The sequence below is a fragment of the Rhinatrema bivittatum genome, chromosome 8, assembly GCF_901001135.1.
Source record: "Rhinatrema bivittatum chromosome 8, aRhiBiv1.1, whole genome shotgun sequence".
Classification (NCBI taxonomy): domain Eukaryota; kingdom Metazoa; phylum Chordata; class Amphibia; order Gymnophiona; family Rhinatrematidae; genus Rhinatrema; species Rhinatrema bivittatum.
The window spans coordinates 78,469,609-78,495,721 of NC_042622.1; the positions used below are offsets into that span (position 1 = coordinate 78,469,609).

Below are 26,113 nucleotides of genomic sequence, written 5' to 3' on the forward strand. Positions count from 1 at the left end.
CCCAGCAAGCTTCACACTTCTTTTTTTTCTCATACTTATCTGTTTCTCTTGGCTCCTAGTAACCTTTGGTTCTATTTCCCTTTCACCCTCACCATTAATGCAGAGAGCAGTGATGGAGCTGCCTCCAAGTGAAATATCAAGCTTGATTAGTTAGGGGTAGTAACGCCGCAATAAGCAAGCTACACCCATACTTATTTGTTTACCCAGACTGTTATTCAGCCCTTATTGGTTGTTTTTCTTCTCCCCTGCCGTTGAAGCAGAGAGCTATGCTGGATAAGCGTGAACTATTAGTTTTTCTTCTCCCCTGCTGTTGAAGCAGAGAGCTATGCTGGATATGTATTGAAAGTGAAGTGTCGGTCTTCCTCCCCTGCCGTTGAAGCAGAGAGCTATGCTGGATATGCATGAACTATTAGTTTTTCTTCTCCCCTGCCGTTGAAGCAGAGAGCTATGCTGGATATGCGTGAACTATTAGTTTTTCTTCTCCCCTGCTGTTGAAGCAGAGAGCTATGTTGGATATGTATTGAAAGTGAAGTGTATTGGACACCAGTCCAAGGATGCTCCTGGAGAGTCAGGACTTGCTCTTTTTTTCTCAGCGGTGAGTCTCAGGTGGCATAATTTTGTTTTCACTATGCAAGGTTTATTTTTCATTTATCTTTTCTTCTCCTGTATTTTCTGTTCTTTTGTCTTCTTTCTGGTGGAATTTGGAGAAATGATTAAGGGTTTTCTTCTATTTATTTTTTATAGTTTTTAAGATTTATAATAGTTTTTAGGAGCAGTGTGTGTTCTATTGCTTTGACATAAGGGGGCTACGCCGGCCTATATACTAAGTCATGACATCACTGGATAAGTTGAGTCCTCTGTATCAGCTAGTAGGTGGTGATAACCCATGCATCTGGACTGATGTAGCAGGATTCAAGAAAAGGAAATTAACAGATAAGACTAAATTTCTCCTTAAAAATCCATGAGGTTGAAATGCTCCCTCAGATGGTATTCTCTGTCACCTGTGCAGCCAGTTGTGCACAAGAGTACTAAAAAATTCTTTTGCTTACAATAGTTACTCTGGTTTCTCCTCAGACCAACCAGTCTGGAGTATCTGTCTCAGCATTTGGGCAAGGATCCAAATGCAAGGTCTGAGCTTTGAGCTGATGATAGCTCCTTGATGACTTTTTGGCTAAAGTTGAGAAACTATACAATATGGAGGAGGAGTGGTTTAACACCCTGCCATGTGACTCCACTGGGCATACAATTATGTAACAATCATTATTAAAGCTTGAAGATTAAACCCTAAACAGAAGCCATGGGGGTAACATGCAAGGAGCTGCATTTACAATCCTAAACACCTTGTTGGCAAACTGGATTAACCATTTTGGTTTTTATCTGCTGTCATTTACTATGTTACTAAACCACCTGAAGAAAAAACAAAACCATTTTCGTTACAGTAGAGGTCAGAAGCAGATTTAGAAATCATTGTTTAGAATCTAAAATTAGCTAAAAATCCCTGTTTAAAGAAGTTATCTCAGGATTGCCAAAGGATTCATGAGCTCTAATGATAGCTAGTGCTTCCTCTAGTGGAGCGCTTCTATTTTCCTGTTACTCCGAAGAAAATAGGGTGGCACAAATGCACTGATATGCTGCTGGAATCCACAAGAACTAAAGTTATTATGTAATTCTTTTAAAGTAGCAATTTTTAGATTTCTTAGTGTGCATTACACTAAGTCAAAAAAAAAAAAGACACAGCTAATTTCTTGTAAAGGGCCTATTTAAAGTACTTTTTAAAAAATGAGAGACAATGAAACTTACTCTGCCCTGCAACTCTCACCAAGTGGATCATCATACATTCTGTATTGTCAGTGCTACCTAAAGAGTTAGGTGTCTGTGTGGGCTGGGAGAGAAGGCTCTGTCCTTGCAGATCAGGCAGCTGCTTTTTAACTCTGTTCTGCCCTCAGGAGGAAGAATCTGAAGGAGATTGTGTCTTATTACCCATCGATGAAGGTCAAAAATGAGAAGGGGAAGGAGGTCTTAGAGTACAATAACAAGTACTGGCTGATGTTGGATGAACAGGAAACTGAACGTGTGTATCCTAGCAAAGAATCCAGAGCGTAAGCATTGTCTGAGGGACTGGTGACCGAGCAGGCTTGAGCCATCCTGTATAATGTGACAATGGCAGGGACTGAGCAGTTGTTAGCTGTCTGTATAACGTAACAATGGCACTGTACTGATGTGACCTGTCTCATATAAGATGATGGGGGTTACCAAATCAATGCAGAGGTATATGAAAGACAATATCATCCAGGGGAGATTTTTTTCTTACTGTCCTGTGTGTATCAAATTGTGATTTTAATATTATACCAAAATAAAAGCAAAAATGTTCCATTGACCCATCTTTTTAGCCTCTGTATAGCTCTGTCTTACCACTTTCTGTGCAGTACATACTTCCAACAGCCCCCAGAACATACACATCTCTTCCAGCAGAATTGAGCCAGGAACAGCTGCTGAATCAGAAGCTTTTATCCCTGCTTTCTGCTGTAGCATTGGCTGTAAAGGTTGGGTATAATTTCCTCTGAGGTTTGTAGTCATTGTCCTCCCTCCAGCTCTGAATGAAAACTGTACTCCAAGCTCCAGTGGTCAGTAACTGAAAGCAGCAGAAGCAAAGCTGGTCTCCAGTGCTTCTCCCCTTGCAGTTTTGGGGATATACTTACTGGAACCCTGAACAGCTTATCCTGGTTCACTCTTATAAATTTAAGATTGCTACAGTCAAAGTTTGGACACTATTTAACTTTATTGTGTCACCAGTAGCCTACCAGGATATGACCGAATGTCCAAAAGCCCATTCTGCCCCTGGTCCCATGTATGGGGTAATCAGGTCAAGATGTGACTGCCCATCTCCTCACTAGGACACACATGATATCTCTTCCTTCCTCCCCACTGTGTGTAGGGTGATGATGTCACCAGGCTTACATGTTAACTGTCCTGTATAATATGCCAATATTGAACTAATACAATATCTTATGTTTAGGGTGATGGAGCGGCTGCATTGACTTTGACCTGCTTTTTCTAGGGAGGAGATGAAGTGGCGACAGTGGGCTGATGATTGGCTGGTGCACCTCATTTCTCCCAATGTTTACCGCACCCCAGGGGAGGCCCTAGCTTCTTTTGATTATATTGTGCGTGAAGGGAAGTTTGGTGCTCTTGAGGGTTTCTTTGCAAAATATGTCGGAGCAGCTGCCATGTTCTTTGTTGGCAAAATGCTGAAGAGGAGGTTTGTGTCTATTTATGGTGGTGTTTGGTTATTACTAATATAATTTTGTTTTGTATAACCATTTTTATTAAACTTTAATACATACAGTGAATAACATAAGAACTCCAACTTGCACTAGAAATTCCAATAATAACTTTGTCCATTTTGGTATTCCTCCCATTACCTGCCTATCCTTTCCCCCTCCCCCCCCCCATGTAGAAATGTTACAGCATACCCTTACTTGTCATGAGTATATAGCTAGCAGCATGTGTATTAAGAAAAACACCTCAAAGTGTTGAATCAGTAAATTGGTCACATAACACCACTGCTAAACATGTGAATGATTGTTACAACTTGCATCACATTAAGTATTTTAGAGAGCAGCATATTGTAAATGTTAAATTATAAACTATAAAATTATAAACTAAATTGCATTTCTGTTCTCTGGAGCTAGTGCTTACATAAAGTCTTGCCAAATTTCCAATGTATAATCCAACTTTTTTTTTTTTTTAACATTTTTTTGCTGAAAGATATTTGACTGTAAGTAATTTAAGAATTCTAGCTTACCATTCACTTAAACATGGACTAGCAATAACCAACCAGGCAAACAGACACATAATTTGGTTTAAAAAAATGTTTTTCCAAGTTTTCTGATAGTTATTATAAACTCAGCGATGTACTTGCAGCCACTTCAAAGGTACAGAATTCTATTAACCTGTTATATGCTTCATCCTCTGCTGGAAAATAGGTTCATTATTAGTACTGTCCAATTACAACTCTGAAATGGAGGCACATAGAAGGTCTTGCCCCAGTTCGCATGTTGTAAACCACTTAGATATTTTTTTGATGGGCGATATACAAGTTTAATAAACATGGTGGGTCTGTAGAGTTCAAGGGTGAACCTAAAGGTCACTATTTCTCTTCTATAGTGTTAGAATTGCAGTACTTCACTCTTCATATAGACTCCAGTCTGGCGTGCAGCTCCCTAGCAGACTGCATTAGGACACATCCTTGATTCCTTCTGTAGTTGCTTCAAGAAATAATTTTAACTTCTCCTTATTAGCCTTATAGAGGTAAAAATACTATTAATAGCTGAGAGATATGCAATGATGTGCACAGGAAAGTAAATATTCAAAATGTTAAAATTAAAAAAAAAAATGAATAATTTTAAAACTTTATACAAACTGTACATTTTTGTGAATTGCCAAAGCTTGCATCCAAAAACTTCCTAAGATGTGTGTTATGAGGTTTGCAGTCAGAGGAAGCCAAGCTCTTTCATCCATGTGTGTTCGCAAAGCTTACATAATGTGTTTCTTCCAACACAGGCATAACCTGCAGCATGACGTCAGGGAGGATTTATATAAAGCAGCCAATGACTGGGTGGCAGCTATTGGCAAACAAAGACAGTTCCTGGGTGGAGAGCAACCAAACCTTGCTGACCTGGTGAGGAAAGGGTTCTTTCAAAGCTTACATCTGCCTCAAAACTTAATCTTCCTTATTATCTGCTAGATGAGTCCAGACAAGTGGTGTTTTACTCCACTCCCCTAACTGATGGCAACAGAGGACATGCCTTTCTCCATGACATCATCACTGGATGTAGTTTATTTGGATTTCAGCAAGGCTTTTGATACTGTTTGGCATAGGAGGCTCATTAATAAATTGAATAGCCTGGGGGTGGGTCCCTAATTAGTAACCTGGATTAGAAACTAGTTGAATAAAAGAAGACAGAGAGGGTAAGGGTGAATGGAATTCACTCTGTGGAGAAAAGGGTGATAAGTGGAGTACCTCAGGGATCAGTCCTGGGTTTGGTTCTGTTTAATATCTTTGTTAGTGATACTGTGGAGGAGTTAGAGCAGGGGTCAGGAACCTTTTTGGCTGAGAGAGCCATAAACGCCACATATTTTAAAATGTAATTCCATGAGAGCCATACAATATGTTTAAAACTAAATACAAGTAAATGTGTGCATTTTATGTAAGATCACACTTTTAAAGTACAATAAGTCTCTGAAAATATTACACCAGGCCTTAAGACACCAATACATCTCCTATTAGGAAAACGGACCAAGTCAGGCTGCTATAGAGTCCTACACAGAAACTACACGCCAGCAGAAAACCTTACCTGAATCACGTGCTGTCCCTCACCTAACATAGAATAAAGAGACCAAAACGCATAACAAGAAGCATGCAGACAAAAACTGAATTGGAAACTGCAACAAGCCAGAGTCTCTGTATGCAGTGTAACAAAGGAAAAAAGAAACATCACACATCCTTATAAAACAAATCAAGAAATATAAAATCATCAGCAGTAAAACTGTACTAACAAAAAGAACATATTTTGAAACAGCTGATGAGTGGAATATCCAATAATTAAAAACTCATATAAAACATTTCCAGATACCAACAAAATATTTCAAAATAGCAGACACAAAGATCCAGTAATGAAAAATAATAAGGATACAAAAATTTTTTCGCTCTGCATACCTGGGAACGTTTGATATCCAGGTGTCCTGAGATTGTTCTGAATTAGCAGGAGGTGGGGTGGTTTGCTTGGAACTTTCTCCTCTCTCAGTCACATACCAGCGCTCTCTCTCACACTGGCTCTCAATGACACACCTATACACACATGCTCTCAGTCACTCACATATACAAATGTTTTTTCTCTCTCACTTATATAGGCTCTTAATTACACATTTACACACATGCTGTCTATCTTTTCACGCTTACACACACACAGGCTTTCAATCACATAAATACATGCTGTCTTTTTCTCTCACACACAGACTCTCATTCACATGCTTACAAACATGTCCTCTCTTTCTCTCATTTACACACATGCTCTCAATCACATGCTCCCTCACCTAAATCAGCTCTCAATCACACACATACACACATGGTCTCTCTCTCTCATTTAAACACAGGCTCTCAATCACATACTCACATGCTCCCTCACCTAAATCAGCTCTCAATCACACAGACACACATGGTCTCTCTCTCTCATTTAAACACAGGCTCTCAATCACATACTCACATGCTCCATCACCTAAACCAGCTGTCAATCAGACACAGACACACATGATCTCTCTCTTACTTATACACACAGGCTCTTAATCATACATACACATGATATCTCTCACACACAAAGGATCTCAATCATACACACATACTCTTTCAAACAAACAGGTTTTCAATTACAAACTTACACATACAGGTTCCCAATGGTAAACTTACATTCATGCTCTCTCTCTCACAGGCAGGATCTCAATCACAGACATACTCTCTTTCACATATACAGGCTCTCAATCATTCACATACATGCAATCTCTCACTCACACACACAGGATCTCAAACACACATGCTTGCTCGCTCATTCATTCACTCTCTCTCTCTCCCCCTTCCCCCCCCCCCCCCCTGGGAACTCGCGGCAGCAGCAGCCACCTCCCAACGCTAACCTCCTTCATTTTCAGCCCTCGCGGAGGCGAAGGCGGAGTCCCATCGGCCGCGGTTGAAGATTTTCATTTTCCTCCGAGCCGCGCTGCAGTCTTCTTCCCGTCGGACACTAGCGTGCTCTCTTCTTCCCGCGGCCCGGAAGAGGAAGTGGAGAGCATCGGGTGCCTGCGCGGAAGAAGAGACCACGCTAGTGTGGTCTCTTCTTCCCGCGCAGGCACCCGATGCTCTCCACTTCCTCTTCCGGGCCGCGGGGGGGGGGGGGAGAAGAGAGCACCGCCGGTGCCGCTGACTCCAGCTGTCCTGCCGCGTTCCGCCCAGGCTGACAGCATTTTAAGCCCGGGCGGCGGAGGACCGGGGAGCAGCTGGGTCAGCGGGGAACCGCGAAGTATGGCGACACTTGTCTGCGAGCCAGATGCAGCCCTCAAAAGAGCCATATCTGGCTCGCGAGCCATGGGTTCCCGACCCCTGAGTTAGAGGGAAAGGTTTGCCTTTTTGCGAATAACACTAATATCTGCAACAATGCAACACCCTTTTAGGAGTAGACAGAATGAAAAGTGATCTAAGAAAGTTTGAGGAGTGGTTTAATACTTGGCAGTTAAGATTTAATCAGTACACAAAAAAGGTATAAATGTCCAAAAATCAAATGAACACAAATTTTATATATTAAATCATATTTAAATAACCAATATAATAATAAACATATAAAAAACACAGACAAAATGACAGTTATGTTGCAGAAAAAACTGTAAAAAATCCAAACATAAAAAGTATCTCTATAGGGGGGGAAAAGTCTTCAAACATCTGATATCCTATATAAGACATCCAATTCTTCTCCCAAATGGAATAAGGAGAGTCCAAAATCACTCAACAGCAAATTAATAGTCAATTTCAGGAGAACATATTGAAAGTCTGCTGTAGCATATCATTCAAATTGATATCCTATCAAAACACAGTATGAGTCTTGCATCATACAAAATCCCTGCATATACAAATCACTGGTGAGTAAAAACACCTAACCTTTGGTTTATTCTTTTGTAATAGACTAATAAGTTGCTGTTGAGTGCTTTTGGTCTCCGTTCTACTTAGATAAGAAATCTACTCTTCTCCTAAAAACCAACTACAAAAATCAAATTTCACTTGATATAAAACACAACAAACTTTGTTATTAAATGACTATCATAGACATACCAGTGGACTGCATTATAATTTTCAATGTCTTCCATCACAACAAGCATGTAGGGTCTAATCGTTGGTCAAATTGAGGAAAATAGCTTATTTTGAACAAGGTACTATAAATATATATTTTTTAGAAATGTTCAACTTGCATATAAAATTGAATTTTAGACAACACACACTTATCTAAACAGAGCTGCACACATCTATTGCAAGGGTGGACCCAAAAAACAAACCAGAAGCTGATCCAAGATGGCTGTGTAGCAAACAGAAGAAACAAGATCGGTGTATGAAAAAAAAAACTTTTATTCTGACAATATTCGAGCCCGACTCTGGCCGAGTTTCGCTCTTTTTTAAGAGCTGCCTCAGGGGCTACTAAAATTAAGTACAAATTAAAACACACATATAAACAAATCAAACAGCATACATGGGTGTGAACATTAAAGACAACTAAAATCATAAAAAATATAAATCAATACACGAATAAACAATAACTTACATGTTATTACACAAACATATATATGTGTAGGGACATCATAATCATAATGTATGTAATTAAAAAGGCTCTAGTCAGATAAAATCATTAACAATCTGGTGTGAAATAAAAAGCAAATTTAATACCTGCAATATGCAATCACTGAGTATTGCCGCTTGTGACACGGTCCAGCGCGTCAGAGAAATATTTAAGGGAAATCTCGCGGGATTAAGATCGAGACCCGCCAAAAAAATCAAAGCTAGTTGGTGCCGGTGGCTGAATATAAAATTACCAAATTGCATGAAAATTAGAAGTACAAAGGCTCAGTGAAGGGACGAAATCGTTCAGCCATTCCTTTTATTTTTTTGATGAACATCAATGTACCAAATCGCATGAAGATTAAAAGCGCAAGGACTCGGCAAAGGGATAAATGAATAAAAAATAAATAATAAATAAAACAGATGCTAAAGGAAGGAAGGAGGAATACTAAAAAAATAAATTATTATATCTGAACGCTAAAACCTGGTAGACCTTAAGAAATATAAACTAGTTAGCTTAAAATTGCTGGCACCACAGACGGGAAGAGTAAAGAAAAAAACGCTTGGCAACATATCTTTAGTTGTGCTCTGGTCCAATTAAAAAGTGCACCCTAAAACTGAGAATAAAAATTTACAAAATAAAATCAATGAGATAGTATTATGAATATAAAATAAAAGAGCAACATATATAATTCTTCTTTCTTCAATTGTGGTACCAACATTTTTTTTCATTTGGACTCGTACAGTGGAAGAGCTTTTATCATTCCACCATCGGCTTAAGTCTTTTGGACAGCAATTTTAGATTTACCATTACCTGTCATTCTTAACAAATATTTTTGGATATTTTGATCATTCAACAACAAACTCAAATTGTCACCATTTTGTTTAGAAAGAAGATTGAAAGAGAGGATTTGTTAAAATTTCAGTTTTCACCCAATACCATTTAAATGTGGTCTCCCTGTAAGCCAGTTTATTCGGCTGCAGCATATCTGTGGCAATTCTAGTAAGTTTAAAAGTCAATCACAAGACCTTTCACAGAGATTTGTGGAAAGAGGCTATCCTCGCAAAACCATACGTCAAGCTTATTTACGAGCACAGTTTTCTGATCTGGAGCAACTTCTGCAGTACAAATCCCCTTCTATGGTTAATGCTAATGTCTGCATTTTAAAGTATCCAAACAAAGCTCATTGAATAACAGCACTCAAGTGCTATTAGCACATTTTAAGTTCACATGACATTTTCAAAAACCTTTTTTTTTTTTTTTTTTTCATACATCTGTGGTCCCAACATAAGGGACACAGTAGTACATGCCGCACTCCCTGAACCAACATGTTCCCTTGTGGGTCATGTGATATGTGTATTTTTACTTTTAAAGGAGATTCATGGCAACATGCAACTTCTGGTCAGATTAAATTTCTCTCATGTACAGATTGCAATTCTCAGGCAGTTGTCCATTTAATTTTATGCCCTTGCTTGCTTGTTTATATTGGCTGGACATCAAGAAAAATTAGAACTCGCCTGATGGAACATCGCAGTCTGCTCACTACAGCCAATATACACACTCCTATCATCCACCATTCCCTGTGCGTGCCAGCAGATGGAGACAGAGAAAAACTTGAGGCACCCCCTCTTAACCTGGTATGCCTGTTATGCTCAGGCTTGTGAACCCTTGGGCCGACGGGAGGATGGTATACCTTAGAAGGTGGATCCGTAGGTTCTCCCGTCGGGTGGCGAGGCAGAACAGAAGATGTGACCAGCGGACCCTCTGCACAGGAGACTGAGGTGGCTATGGAGGCAGTTGAGGAGACAACTGAGTCTTCGCCACTGGAAGCCCGCGGTCCCACCGGGAGGAGCCCGAAGGGACCCGGGCCCTTGGAGACAATGGTCCAGAAGAAGTCCAAGGTCAAGTGCCAGAGGGTCGTCTCTTACCAGTCCGAAGTCACACACCAGGAATCACCGCTTGCAATCCGAAGTCAGGAACCAGGAATCACTAAGACTAGACAGGAACCAAGAAGCAAGGATCCAAAGCACAAGGAGACTCACCGAAGCAAGCAGACCTGACCATCGTAGGACGTTGCCAAGTCAAGGAATGAGCAGAGGAAGCCTCCTTTTATACTTCCTCTGCTCTGGCTCATTGGAAACAGCTGTAGGTAGTTAAAGGGACCAGGTCCCTTTAAATCTGGTGAGGAGGCGCGGCCTCGCGCCTAAGATGGCAGCGGCCATCTTGGATTCTCGGCCCACGGGGGAAGCAGCCAGACGCCGCGAGGAGGGAGCAGGGAAGGCTCCCAAGCCTGGGGACCATCGCGGAAGCTCGCGCCGGTGCGCGGAGATTACAGGCCTCAGTTACCCGTGACTTGCCCAACGCTGCCCGGCGGCCTGCCAGTCCAGGTCAGGTAGGGGGGACGCGGTCGCAACCGTCCGCAGCTGCGGAACACAACGGTGCCACCTGCATCTCCTCAGTATTTCTCTATCTCCAGCAGATGGAGGTGGCAAATCCCTGCGGTCTTGCCCTGTCCTAAGGGATTTAGACTATATCTCCTTAAAAAATAATATAAAAACAATTACACAGTTAGCCCAGGATCAAGCAGGTCAGACAGACAAAAATAAAACCTCCCAGGGGGTTGGCAGGTTCTAGTGGGACCATCCTCCCTGGTAGAAGGTATCAGAGCTGGGGTTGGTGACCCCACGAGGCTCCTATAAGGTAAGGCGCCTGGGAGGGATTACAAGTGGTCTAGTCCCTCTTCCCCCCCATGCTGCTCTCGGCTGTTTAAAAAAAAAAAAAATAATAATAGATAAAATAGCCTTCTTGTGCGAGGCTGTGGTGATCAGCTCTTCGGGTGTTACAGGGGCACCTTTTTACCTTACATTGCGGCTTTTCTCTGAGGCTCCGGCAGCAGCCGCATTTATTTCTTCAGCCCGGCGCCTACCCCCGACCTCCCTCATGTCTCGTTCGTTGCGCGGCACTGCTTGTGGAGAGTCTGCTCCAGCCTCTCCCGCGCTGGACTTTGTATCCGGTGCCTCCCTGGTGGCATGTTGGATAGAGAGCCGGGTTCGGCAGCTAGATCCCTCGGCACGGGGAAGAGACCTGCCCCTCAAGAAGCTCGGGCCGAGCCTTTCCCGCTGAGCGTGGGAACGGCGGCCATCTTGAATCCTCTAGCAAACGTGCATGCTTGTGCAGCGGGGGGGAGGGGATCTCCCGCCCAATTGTCTCCAGTGCCAGGCACTCCTGAGGACCTTCCAGATCCCAGTCCAGGTTTTTTATGAGACAGTATCCGATCCCCTGTTGGGGAAGGTGAGGGCAATTAGACTTTTTCGTTGGACTTTGTGCTGTTAATGCACAAAGCCTTCCTGTCTACGCAGGCCCAACAGCGCAGATTTGCAGCAGGGACGTCCTGAGGGACCTCCCCAAAAGCTTCCCAAACGTCTTGAGCCCCAGGGATCCCTTAGGGTGAGAAGAAGCTGGAGATCTCTTTGCATACAAATGGCTCTGCCGCCCCGGAGGGGACAGGCGTGGGGGTTTCGGACCCCCTCATGGTTCCTTTCTGGATATGCCCCTGGGAGGGGTGTATCCAGATGAGGATGTTGGGAAGCCATCTATCCTGGATGGTGATGACCCGAAAGTGGTTCGCCTGTTCCACAGGGAGGAGTTAGACCCACTCATCCCATGTGTCTTGTCTGAATTCGGAGTGGAACTTCCCCGAGAAGTTTTCCCCCAGGACTCTGTGCATCCTGTCCTAGCAGGGTTGAGGGGGCCGGCAAAGACTTTCCCCTTCCACCCCAAGGTTCAGCAGTTGATGACCAGAGAATGGGACGTCCCAGAGCCTGGTCTGAGAGTGGGACGAGCCATGGATAAGCTTTATTCTTTGCCTGAAGAGACCCTGGAGCAGTTAAAGTTCCCCAAGGTAGACTCCTCAGTGTCAGCGGTGACATAAAGAACCACAATTCCGGTTGCAGGAGCAGCAGCTCTCAAAGATCTCCAGGATAGAAAACATGAGGTCCTCCTCAAGTGAATATTCGAGGTTTCGGCTCTAGGCAGCCGTTTGCAGTAGCTTATGCTCCAAGTGAGCCTCTGTTGGGTGCAACAGTTGTTGACCTCCAGAGATCTCCCTTTATCCAGTGATGTCACAGAGAAAAAGATGTGTCCTCTGTCTCCATCAACTGGGGCAATGGAGTATAATCCCATTTTTATCTGAACTGGTCTAGCAGGACTCAGGAAATTAACAGGTATAACTAAATTTCTCTTTTTACGTCTAGGCATTCAGATAACATGTATTCTGCTGATAATACCTATATTATAGTATATGTGTACTCTTGTACTCTTCATTGTAAAATATATTTTCACAGTCCATATTGGCAGAGTGCCAGCAAATGTGCTGTTATAAGGAAACTTGTTTTGGTGTCCTGGGTCTCTGCCTAAAGAGGTGCCCTAACTTTCTCTTGCAACAGGCAATTTATGGGGTTCTGCGAGTGATGGAGGGGCTGGAAGCTTTTGATGACTTAATGTCCCATAGCAAGATCCAGCCTTGGTACCTTAAGATGGAGAAGGTGATCCAGGAGACTGGATGCCGGGGACTACAGCAGCTGCACTCGCCATCTTGTTGATCGTCGCTTGGCATAAACAGACATTAAAAGAAGAAAATTGTCCTGCTATCCTTTACCTTAGAGATTTACCTCATCAGTCATGTTAACAATCAAGTACAGGGGTCATGCCCTCTCAGTCTTGAGCTCTTGACTGAAGTAGTCTCTGCCTCTTCTGATTCGGATAATTCTACTTCTCCATCTAGTGTGAAAGAAAGGTGGGTTAACTGGGATCTGGTTGGAAAGGAGACGTAGCAAATCTATGTTTGTATCTTTGGCTATCCCAGGAGTGCTCAAACCTCATGTTTTCAGGATATCTCTAATGAATATGTATGAGATTCATTTGCATGCACTACCTCCTATGTATGCAAATATTTCTCATCATATTCATTAGGGATATCCTGAAAACCCTATTGGGAGGGGGACTAAGGACCAGTTTGAAGATCTCTGGATTATCGCTGTAGCAATTGACATTTCTCTCCTTAAATGTTCTGAGGTTTTATATCCATCACACCCAATAGAATAAAGAGTTCTGAATATTAGGGCCTTTTGGATTCCAGAAGCAGTTGTGATAAAGAAGAGCAGGACTTGCAAAGTGTGCCTGTAAACAGAATCTGTTTGTTTTGTTTTTTTAATTCAATTTATTGTATCAACATGTTAGGTACAAAACCAGAGTTCCAAAACATAAACAGGATCCTGTTCTGGAGTAGTGGCTGCCACCCGGTTATAACTAAATAATAAACCACGTTGTCAAAAATGCCAATGTTATTAAGCCTGTGACAAAACCCTCATTCAGGAGCAAATATGCTTACACTCTGCCGTTTTTAATTATATTCAGTTTTACAAATATGGGATTTATAACCCAATATAAAGTGAACTGCTCACCACAAATATTTTGTAATCATCGGGTTTGTCAACATGGATTTTTTTCGAAGGAGATAGCCTTGACTGTTCTGTTTTTTCTATTTTTTTTTTTTCAATTTGTTTCTTTTTTATATCCACAAAAATATATCCACAGGAAAAAAAGGGGGACACTTATCGTTGTGTCCCCCTTTTTTTTCTGTGGATATAAAAAAGAAACAAATAGAAAAAAATTTAAAAAAAAAATAGAACAGTCAAGGTTTATCTCCTTCGAAAAAAATCCATGTTGACAAACCCGATTACAAAACATTTGTGGTGAGCAGTTCATTTTATATTGGGTTATAACTCCCATATTTGTATAAGTGAATATAATTAAGCACGGCACAGTGTAATCATATTTGTTCCTGAATGAGGGTTTTGTCACAGGCTTAATAACATTGGCATTTTTGACAACATGGTTTATTATTTAGTGTATTTGTTATATTGATACTACGGTTTACATCCAGTTTTGGGAATTAGCCGGTTATAACTATCAGCCACTTACTGAACTTTCTGAAATTTTGAGAATGAATCCTTCAGATTGTCAATACTTTGGAAAAAATTTAGAGTTTGCAATAAAGATATTCTCTCCTGGTTCCCTGGAAGTTCTACTTTTTTTTGCATCCTATAGTTTGAACCTTAGTCTTTATGATCTAAGAGAGATCCATAACCATAAAAGTAACCTATCCTCTGCTTTGGTGAACCTTGCAATGATAGATTTTGTTGTTACCGAGTGTTATTTTGGCAAATAAACGCTGCCTAATTGTAGAGAGCAGAGAATGCATAGAAATAATTAATGGTGACTTTGAAAATTTACTTGAAGAGCATACTGGTTTGCAATAAACATACTATCTGGGAACAATCTGTGTGTGTCATTTGTAATCCACACAACTACTATCCCATGACTTTTTAAGGGGTTGAATATTTTTGCAAGCCACTGTATAAGACACTTCCAGAAAGTGCATAAGTGATGGTCCAACAAATCTCTCAACATCGGCCCTGTGGAAGCTTTACCCCTTTGGCCTTTGTTTCCTGCTCCAATGTTCCTGCCTTGTACTCCTGTTTCAGTATTCCTGCTCTATACAGCTTCCTGGCTTTTGTCCAACCACTGGCTTCACCATCACAGCTTAGGCCTAGCCTCTCCAGTTATGCATCTCCAGTCTGAGGCAGGTTCTGATATTCCTAGAAGAGGTCACTATCCACACTTAGCAATCTAGCTTCAAGGAAAGTCACAGAACCGAATCTGCCTTGCATGCACTAACCAATAGCATCCATCTGCATGTCAGCTAAAGTGGCAACTCCCTCTTTGTCTTACTACATCTCTAACATAAGAAGTGCCAGATTGGGTTAGACTACAGATTCATTGAGCCCAGTATCCCTAAACATAGATTCAATTTCTTTCTGCTCACTCCCTATATCAAGTGGAGGGACTACCTCAGTCACCTGGTTAATAACTATTTATGGACTTTTCCAAACCATTTTTAAACTCAGCTGTGTTAGTTACCTTGACTAGATCCTCTGGCAATGAATTCCACAGCTTGATTGTGCATTAAGTGAAAAAATACTTTCTCCAATTGATTTTAAATTGGATCCCTGTTATCTTAAAGGAGTGTCCCCTAGTCCTAGTACTATTTGAAAGGGAAATTAACTGGTCCCTATTTACCTGTTTTATTCTACTGCACTCCTAATTTTGTAGACCTCAAACATATGCCCCCCATCAATTATCTCTTCTCTAAGCTGAAGAGCCTTAACCTGTTTAGCCTTTCTTCATGAGGAAGCTGTTACAAGTCCTTAACTATTTTGTTGCCCTTCTCTGTATCCTTTTTTAGATGGGGCAACCAGAACTACATACAATACTCAAAGTGCAATTGTTCATATATCTACATGGAGGCATTATGATATTCTCAGTTTTGCTTTCCATTCCTTTCCGAATTAATCCTAGCATTCTGTTTTCTTTTCTGACAGCCACCACTGCACACTGGGCTGAGAATTTCAACATACTGTTGACAATGACTCCTAGATCCTTTTCCGCTGTGGTTACTCCTAATGCAGACCCCATCATCATGTATCTAAAATTAGGGTTCTTTTTGTCCACATTAAATTGCATCTGCCATTTGGATGTCTAATTCTCATGTCTCGCAAGGTTCTTCTGTAGTTCCTCAGTGTCTGACGGTGTTTTAATTATCTTCAAGACGGATTGCAGGAAAGTATCTGCCCAAGGGATTTTTTTTCAAAACCGGCCCATGGGTTATGTGATGCCCTCATGCACTTTCCCTGAGGCACATGTGTCAACAGCTCCCAAAAGTATGCCACATCCATCCTGGAACCTGGTAGAATTGAGCCAAAATATTTCCAAAATAAGCTTCATCTTTCCTAAATAAGAAGTTGGACACATTCTAGACCAGGGGTGAGCAGAGCAATCAATGCAAATTGGTTGGGGCCCCTACACATCTGCTTATATCTTGAACCAGTTGCAAGTAATGACACTGCTAGCCAGTGTCAGACACACACGCTCAGTCACAAACAGATTTTTAGATTGCAGAAATTTTATTGGCACATACACAAGTACTTGGGATCCTGCCAAGTACTACTTACCTGGATTGGCCACTGTTGGAAACAGGATACCAGGCTTGATGGAGCTTTGGTCTGAGCCAGTAGACTTTCCTCCAGGGGACCTTTTCACCTGTGTTTACATGCCGAGGGCCTTACCTCTCGGGTTATGGCTAGTAACTAAAGAAATATCTCAACCTTATGACTAAGCAATTAATCTTTATTAAGTAAAAGGAAATAAGAGGCAGATAAGAATGCGAGAAGTACAGAGGTTTCTCAGGAGAATATTGAGACAGTGCTAATAATGATGTGCCCCAGAGTCTACTCAGATGTTACATGGCATACAGCTTTGTTATATACAATCATCACTGGCAAAGGTTTCTATTTTTTTCTTTTTCCGGGTCTTTCCTTATTTGGGAATGGAAAATTACAGAAGTTTCCTAAAACTAAAACTAGGATAGAAGGATGCCAGGTGCCTTATCTGAAACATTCTTTTCTGTTCACTGGTTTCTGGCCTTGGGCTGTGGGTGAATTTGTCTGTGCTACTGTTTCAGTTTCTTGCTCAAGGTCATGCCTGTTTCTCACTTGTGCTGTGTTATGCTGAGTTAGTCTTTTTTATTTTATTATTTAATCCAGGCTATTCTCATTCCCCTCTTGAATTATTCCTAATAATTCTTCACACCAGATGGCTCGTATCCAGCTGTCTTAGGTTGTCCAGTTTCACTCATCCTAGTGATAAGCGATCCAGATCTTACCCGTCCTTGCCAAGCATACTATTTTTACCATCAGTTTACATAAGGGATTCTGTGTCAGGAGCACATGGCTCAGCATATAGAGTAGACACAAATTTATTCTGAGAAACCATAATCTTAGGAGTGGAAGGCATCCTAGGTCGAAGTTGTTGCAGACATGAGCAAATGCATGGGAGACAGAAACATAACAGTAAACATAGGGCAAGAAATCCAAAAGCAAAGCCAACCAGGCCTTGCAGGTGAATGGCCAAACTAGAGAACCAGGAAGAGAGAGTCCCACCAGGGCACAAGCAACCCTCCTTTAAAATCACTAACTTGAAGTCTGGCTAAATCTTATATCGTTTGCATAGCATTGCGTATAATGTCAAAACGATTTACCACAACAGTACAACATTCTGAACTATTCAAAACAGTACATAAGCCACCTTCTGCTGCAAGCAATTAATCTAAACCATGTCGATTTATATGTAGAAACAATGGTGAGTTCATCCACAGTTTGCTGCAAAGCTCTTAATGCAATTCCTAGTTCATATGTCACTATATGTAATACTGATTGCAACCGCCTCATAGTCATTCCTAATTCAGCAGCTACTGCAGGTTGAGCGAAGGGTAACCATGAAGTGTAGCTAAGTACATCTAATCTAGTTTTATTTAAAGGGTAAGTAGAATTAATATAATCCAATGAAAGTTGAATTGCTTGTTCTTCAGGGACCACTGAGGGAACACTCCTACGAGAACGGTTATGAGGAGGTTTCAATAGTGGAATAACTCTGGTAAAGTAATTAAACGTAACCAATACACAAAAATCATAGGATGTGGGGAGTTTGAGGAAAACTATTCCATCACATAACCAATAGTGTCCAACGTAAAGATTCGTGAAATTTTGTATCACAGAATAGTTAGCACTGTCATAAGGACCATAAACAAAAGGAGAATTAAATCTTCCTAATATAACACAAGGTATAAAGGGAGAGTCAAGCTCAGGTGTGCAAGCAATGTATGTGGAATTGAAAGAATGAGTGCACTGGGTTTCTGTAGCCAGGTTTACAGTTTCTGATAAAGTCCGTACACATGTTAAGTAGAGTGGACTAATGGTCATGGAAAGGGAAATAATGGTGCAATTGCATTTCAGTAGGAGGTCAGTGATGGGGTTTGGGGTAAAATGGTTCCTTTGTGAATAATCCATGTTTTATTGTATGTGTAATAGGTGTAGTTACAAGGAATGGGGTTTGGGGAAGTGGCATTACTGAGACAAAGATAACCATCTCTAGGTAAATCAGCAGTGAGTGGGGGATGTGCAGTATTGCCCAAATATTGTGGCCGTGTCTGTCCCGCTAATGGATCCAGGGAAATGTTATGTCCTATACTGTCATTAAATCCTAGTATGTGGTAGAGTGGTACTGGTAAAGTGATAGCTGGGATATGGGAAATAGCCTTAGGATGAGGGGTGCAAATAATACAATCAGTAATGTGGGGTGGAAGAGTCTTAACCAATTCATGAATACCTCGAACCCATAGGTTAGTCTGTCCTTGGAAAGGAGCTCGTTCAATGGGAAACTCAATCGTCAGGGGGCTCATGCACATCAGAATACATACAGCAGGTATCAAAGACAGCATTATGTCTCTTGACTAATGCTTAATGTCTAATGTCCTTCACATGTGCCCAAACAGTATCTCCCTCCAGGCAACCAGCGGTAGGAGTGGCAGCAACAACTTTGTAGGATCCTAGGTATACTGGATTTTGCCAAGTCTTATGAGTGAAATGCTGACTGTAGACCAAGTCTCCAGTGGCAATAGGAAGTTCAGGAGGGCCCTTCTTGGGGTCTTTATCTGAAAAGTAACAAATTATTTACAAAGTGTGTTGAAGACTGGCCCAGTAGATGGGGAAAATCGTTCAGCTGTACCATCTCCGTTAGGGATTTCCATGGCATGGGACGTCCTGTACAGATCTGAAAAGGGTACAAATTATACTTTGAAGTAGGGGCCTGTCGCAGGTATAACAATGCAACAAAAAGGCTTCATCATGGATAGTATGTAAGTGAACATTTGCATATGGAATCTGATGCAGCCACAATACCTCGTTTGCAAGCTGACATTCCTAATTCTAACATTAGAAAATGTTCCGGAAAGGTACAAAACAAGTAAATCACTCTGTAATCCTACTGCCGCCCATAAGCGGTGTCCGTGGACTGCGCAAGCGTCTAGAATGAGTTGACTTAATAATCCTTTTTCTTCTCTTGTTAAGCATACAGAGGATTTTCCAATTCCTTTTGAATTGGCATACAAAAAGAGTGCTCTCTCAGTGAAAGCAGGAATCCCCAAGTGGCAGAAATTAAGCAGACCTATGATGGCGCGAACTAAAGCAGTTAAAGCAGCAATTATGTCTTCGCTTAGAGCTCTAACTGTGGGGTCAAAACAGCCTTAATTCTCTTAGTAGCCATTTCCTTATTATTAACATTACCATGTCATAATCTATGCCATCAAATTCACATACACGTACCTTCGAAAAAAACTTTCAGTAATAATGCTCTATTCAAACAAACAAAACTTTTTCAGCTTCACCATCCCGAAAGATTAATTCAAATTTTTTTTTCTTTTCTCCTGCTCAACATTTTTCCTACATTAGTTACCCACTCTGGCACGTCCCCCTTCTTCTGTCTGCTGCTAAACATTTCTGTTGCTAACCCTTAACTACCTTGTCCTTTCAAGTTTTAAACTGTAACATTAGTAATTGCTCTTACTGTAAATCAAATTACAAATAGTAAAAATGTTTTCTATTTAAGTCCAATCACTTGGACTTTCATTTAAAGAAACTACTGTGAATCTTTTACCTAAAGAAAGAAATCCTAATCTGTTCTAACCACAGGATTGGCAATCCTTTGAAGCAGAAAAGTAAAAGAGGAATTTTGTCTCCTCTCTATCAGATCTCTGTATTACAAAGATCTGCCTCAGGCACTCAGAGCTAAGGAACTACAGTCATCAAACAAAACTAGCAATTATGAGTAACTTTCAATTCTTTAATCAAACTATAAAAAAAAACACCAGGCTGTAAATGCAAGGCTCCCTGCACTATAAACGGGATAAATCCTGATTCTTTGCTATTGGGGCGGGGGGTAACGGTTTGTGACGGGGGCAGGTGCAATAAAAAAGTTTACCAAGGACACAGAGGACAACATAGACAGTGTATTTCTTATGAATAATAGCCTTTATTTCATACTATATATATATATCTCTTATGCATAAGGAAGTCGGGTCTCGTAATGCCTGAGAGCCCGACTTAATTTGTGATCGAATTTGGTCATTCTTAAATATCTTTCTCCCCAGTAATTAAGACAACACTCCTTTGAATTAGAGTCTTGTGATTACAGGAAAACGTTTGTTTAAAACATTTTGCTACTTCTAACATTTCACAGAGCCCTGGGAAGCTGAACTAACCTTGAGGAGATCTACATTTTATAGCTTTTTTCCTGGGAGCATGCAACTTCAAAAGATACATCCTTTCTTTTATTTATTTAGAGAAAGAGAGACAGAAAAGCAGAATATCGTAATTTACAAGTCAGCAGTGCCCCCTGGACCTCAGATGGTGCATCTGTATTGAACAGATGGCCCCAATATTTCTTTACTATCGCAGTCCCTCCTTTTTGTCCAGGGGCATGTTGCTTGCCTTAAAAATTAGTTATACTTTCACCCATAGTGCATAATCTGCTAAACTCTTCATCCGGAGATGCGTTCTGTGGTACTGCAAGTGTTTTATAGACCAGTATTTTAGGAACGCTTTTCTTGTATAACATAACAATGCATTGAACAGATACACATAAGATTAGAAGGAACACTAAAATAGTTATAATAATCATCAACATTTTCTTGGCCCCAAAGTCTTAGCATCCTGCCTAAGCCAAACACATCTAGCACCATTATCTAAAACTACTTCCTTAAGAGATTTAATTTCTTGTTGCATTAGTCCCATAATCTTCATTGTCTCATTCATAGTGACTTCCACAGTGGCAGAAAGATTTTCTTTTTAAAGCACTTTCAAGTTCAAAAACACCTAAACCAGGAGGAAGTGACGTCACTCCAGCGAATGGAAGCCTGATCTGGTGTCTCCCCCGACAGCAATAGCATTCTCCTCTAATCTTTGGCATCCCTTTACTTACCGTTCGCTGTTATTCGTGGCACCTCTGCCCCGATTTTCTAGATGTCGGTAAAGCGAAAAACGGTAGATTTTAAGAAGTTTTCCTACCAGAAATCGCAACAAGAAGACGGACCCGAGTCGGCAGACATCGCAAGCATGGCGACGGCGCCGGAAGGCCTGCATGAAAATCCGTCCCCGGAGGAAGCTGAACTTACAGAAATCGATCTCCCAACCCGTGCAGAAATGAAGAGATGGTTTGCCGATTTGAAGCACGATCTAAAGCAGGATATGAAGGATAACAAAAAAGAAATTATGGAATCTCTGGACGAAATGAGAGAAGAACTCGCTGAGACTGGAAGAAGGATTTTTGAAGTGGAAACGAGAGTGGACGCACACAGTGAAGATCTCAAAATGGCGCAGGAAACTCAATCCTCCTTACTTAAGGAGGTGGAACAGCTGACTGAAAAAGTCGAGGATTTAGAGAACCGTTCCCGACGCCATAATTTGCGTTTCAGAGGGGTTCCAGAGACAGCGGATTATCAGGACTGTGTGGCTATTGTGACCCAAATCAGCACTATGATTCTACAGACGGAGTCCGCTACTGAGACTGACGGGGACATGCCTACAATTTGCCTAGATCGGGCACACCGTTCCTTGGGCTCGGGTGTACGCAACAAACCACGGGACATTATTGCTTGCTATCAGGACTTTCGGGTTAAGGACAGAGTCGCAGCAGCAGCACGAAAACAAGCCTCTTGGAAATGGCAGGACAATGATATTTTGATTTTTGCAGACCTTTCTCTGGTAACCATCCGGAAACGGTTTGAGTTGAAGAGTATAACGGATGCGCTTCGCCAGAATAATGTGAGATACCGCTGGCTTTTCCCATTTGGGCTTAGCTTTACCCTTAAAGAGGAACTGCATCGGATTAAAACCCTGTCTGAGGCCTCCAGGATCTTACGGGAAGCTGGATACCAAGGCTTCGAAGTGCCACAGCAGGCTGCTAAGCCAACCTATAGAAAGGACGAAGCTCCGAGATGACAACGCGTTCCAAAGTGGGGAAAGCAACTTAGAAGATATCCGGAACATGGAGAATCTGTTAAAGGACAAACTTGAGTATATTTGGGAGGGTTTACTCTCCGAGTAATATGATTACTCTATGGTCCTTCATGCAGGATGTCAAGTGAAAGCAGAGGAGTTATTTTACATGACAAAGTTTCTATTAGCAAATGGTTTATCTAACAGTCATTTATATAATGGGTTGTGATGTTTTTTAGAGAGGAGAATATAGAATTGTACTATATAGTTGTTTATATTATGCTGCGGGGTGAGTTCGAGGGAGGCTGGGCTGACTGTTTTCCTCCATACATATATTAGTCAGTGTGAGTCGGATGTGCCACATTGTACTATTTCTAAGGTGGGGTGGGGATCGACATAGGGTTTGGGGCACTATGTACCTTTCTGGAGGGTTCTTCAGGGGTGGAGATTATGGACAATATTGTAATTTCAGATATTCTGGGATGCATTTGGCAGGGGAGGTAATTCTGAGACATAAGGGGTTACAACTCGGGTCTCAATCTAGTCTTTTACTGATCCCATAACATGGCGGATATCAATTTTTTCTCTTTGAACGTAAAGGGTCTTAACACACCACTCAAACGACACCGGTTGTATGCTGACTTAAATCAATATCACATTCATATTGCGTTTCTCCAAGAAACTCATCTCAAAAGGAGGCATGAGCACCTACTTCGGCATAGGTCTTACCCTTATCAATATTGGGCTGCCTGTACTAAAAGTCATAAGTACGCTGGTGTAGGCATCTTAATCAGTCAGGATCTTATCTTTGAACTGCATTCTACTCTAGAGGATCCAGAAGGGCGATACTTGATACTGGTGGTTTCTATAGGAGGTTTAAAATTCACGCTGGTAAATGTCTATGCTCCTAATGCCCATCAAAGCTGTTTTTATGACCAACTAACATCACTTTTAGAGGGTCATGTAGAGGGCCATCTGATCATGGGCGGCGATTTTAACATCACTGTTAATCCCTCTCTGGATAATTCCAGAGGTACTGCGGTTGCCTCTGGCAGGGATCGCAAGGCGTTAAAATTCTGCTTATCTAGATTGTCCCTGTTGGACACCTGGCGACAGAGATATCCAAAGTCAAAAAGTTACACGTACTATTCACGAGTACACAATTCTCATTCTCGAATTGATTGTCTATACGTGGATAAGGGTTGTATTAACCTGATAGGGCGGGCTATAATTGAGCCCATAACGTGGTCTGACCATGCTCCGGTACGCATGACACTTACACTCTCCCAATATGATAAAGGCCAAAGATATTGGCGCCTTAATGATAGTTTATTAAATGATTCTGAGTTTGTTGCCCAACTTAGGCTTGCGATTCAAGAATATCTAGACCTTAACGATAATGCCCAACTTCTAACATGGTCTTATGGGATTGTTTAAAGGCGGTCATTAGAGGGCGCTTAATAGCCGAAGGGGCCCACCAGAAAAAGGTGAAACTCCGGGAGCGAGTAACCATTATGGCTCAGATTAGGAGTCTGGAGGGGAGGTTTCAGAGTACGGGTTCCAAAAAGATACTGCTGGAACTTGATAAGTGCAGACAATCCCTAGAGACTGTGGATGCAGCCCAAATAGCGCAAAATCTAGAAATCTGTAAGCAGGCCTATTATGAAGGGGGCAATAAAGCTGGCAAATTACTGGCAAGAAAATTGAAGAGGATTCAATTGCAAAACAACGTAGTTAAACTTAAGGATGAAAAGGGGCATTTATTGACCACTAATACCGACATCCGGAATAGATTTCTCAGATTTTATACGGATCTATACAGAGCAGATGCCCATATTGCTCAGTCACAGATAGAAGCTTACTTGAGCAAAGCTGAGCACCCAGTACTCACGCCATCACAAGTGGATTCGCTAGATAAAGAAATCACTGTAGCAGAGGTGTTGTGGGCCATAAAAAGCTTGAAATCCGGGAAATCTCCAGGTCTCGACGGCTTCACAGCGGTGTTTTATAAAACTTTTAAACATCTTTTAGCTCCACTCTTGATGCGCTTGTTTAACTCTTTGCGAGTTCAGGAGGACTTTTCCTTGGCAGCAAACTTAGCCGGTGTTACTTTGATTGCTAAACCAGGGAGGGACCCCACGGCCTGTGGCTCGTACCGGCCAATCTCCCTAATAAATCTGGATATGAAGCTATTGGCCAAAATATTGGCTAATAGGCTTAATTGTATATTGCCTGGTCTGGTGCATCCTGATCAGTCAGGATTTATACCTGGGAGGATGGCCTCCGATAATGTGCGCAAGACCGTTGATTCCATGTGGTGGGCCCGTACACAGAAAGTGCCTTTGCTATTGCTAGCCATAGATGCCGAAAAGGCTTTTGATTATGTGCACTGGCCTTTCTTATTCCACACTTTGCGGACCTTTAAATTTGGGAAGTTCTTTATCAATTGGATACAAAAGCTTTATACGAAACCCAGGGCTTGTCTAAAGGTGAACGGGGGTTATTCCCAGCCCTTTCCTGTAGAGAGGGGTACGAGACAGGGATGCCCTCTGTCGCCATTGCTATTTGCATTATTCTTGGAACCTTTTACTCATGCTATTCGTAGCAATCCTGACATCTCCGGGGTCCAATTGGGGGAGTTTACTTCCAAATTATCACTTTTTGCTGATGATATATTATTTACCATAACTGACCCCATTCCTTCTTTAAAAGCAATATCATTAGCGATAGCAGGATTTAGTCAAGTATCGGGATTTAAAATTAATTGGGATAAGTCCGAGTTACTGAATATCTCAGCTCCAGATGACACCATTACTTATCTTAAGAACCATCATCCCTTCCGCTGGGCCTCGAATAAACTGAAATATCTCGGTATTTATCTAGGGCCCATACCTGATTTATTTCAACTTAACTATCCGCCCCTTATGGCAAAGATATATAAAGACCTAGAGGAATGGGATCGCTATCATATTTCCTGGATGGGCAGATTGGCGGTGATTAAAATGAATGTGTTTCCTAGAATGTTATATCTGTTACAAACGCTGCCGGTTGACATTCCATTTAAAATCTTAGGGAAATGGCAGACTAGATTGTTAAAGTTTCTCTGGAAGGGGAAAAAACCGAGGATAGCTAAAAGACTTCTCCTGTTACCTAAATGCCAAGGGGGATTGGGGATGCCTAATCTTTATCATTACCAGGTAGCAGCACATTTAAAGTCTCTAGTGGAATGGCACAAAATAACCAGTAAAAAACCATGGGTAACTTTAGAACAGGCGATACTGGGATCTATGCCACTATCTGCTATACTCTGGCAACCCAGAGATACCTGGCGTAGACCTGTACTACTTCCAGACACTATAACCGTACCTCTCAACACGTGGGAAAAGTGGAAAATGAGATTGGGGGGGCAAAGAGCTTACTATACCAGTACCCATTTACATCATAATACCCATTTTCGTCCAGCTAACATTCAGCATAGTTTTAGGAAGTGGTTGCAGAAGGGTATATCCTGCTTATCACATATTTGTGATCCAGGTGGGGTGATTTCGTTTGGCACTTTGGCAGAACGATACCACTTAACTCATAAGGATGTCTTACAGTTACGGCATTTTATTCTACAGCTTGGTATACCACAGGATCTAGCTAAAGGAATCTCTGGTTTTGAACAAATGTGTCGCCAGGCAGATAAAATGCAAAAACTTATCTCAAACATTTACTTATTGATTGCTGATTCGTTTAGTTTAACTTTTCCCCATATTGCGGCGTGGGAATCTGATTTACAAGGATCCTGGC

General features: G+C 41.6%; 1 protein-coding gene across 2 annotated transcripts in view; it reads left to right on the forward strand.

The window, feature by feature from the left end:
• Window positions 1-13,731, forward strand: part of PTGES2 (prostaglandin E synthase 2) — a 35,465-nt gene extending 21,734 nt beyond the window's left edge. For both annotated transcript variants that reach the window (XM_029611595.1, XM_029611596.1), the window contains 4 exons: window positions 1,947-2,099; window positions 3,059-3,259; window positions 4,564-4,681; window positions 12,818-13,731. In XM_029611595.1, the coding sequence (XP_029467455.1) occupies window positions 1,947-2,099; window positions 3,059-3,259; window positions 4,564-4,681; window positions 12,818-12,973 (628 nt within the window). In that variant the 3' untranslated portion in view covers window positions 12,974-13,731. The remainder of the gene's footprint in view (window positions 1-1,946; window positions 2,100-3,058; window positions 3,260-4,563; window positions 4,682-12,817) is intronic.
• The last annotated feature ends 12,382 nt before the right edge of the window (window positions 13,732-26,113 follow it).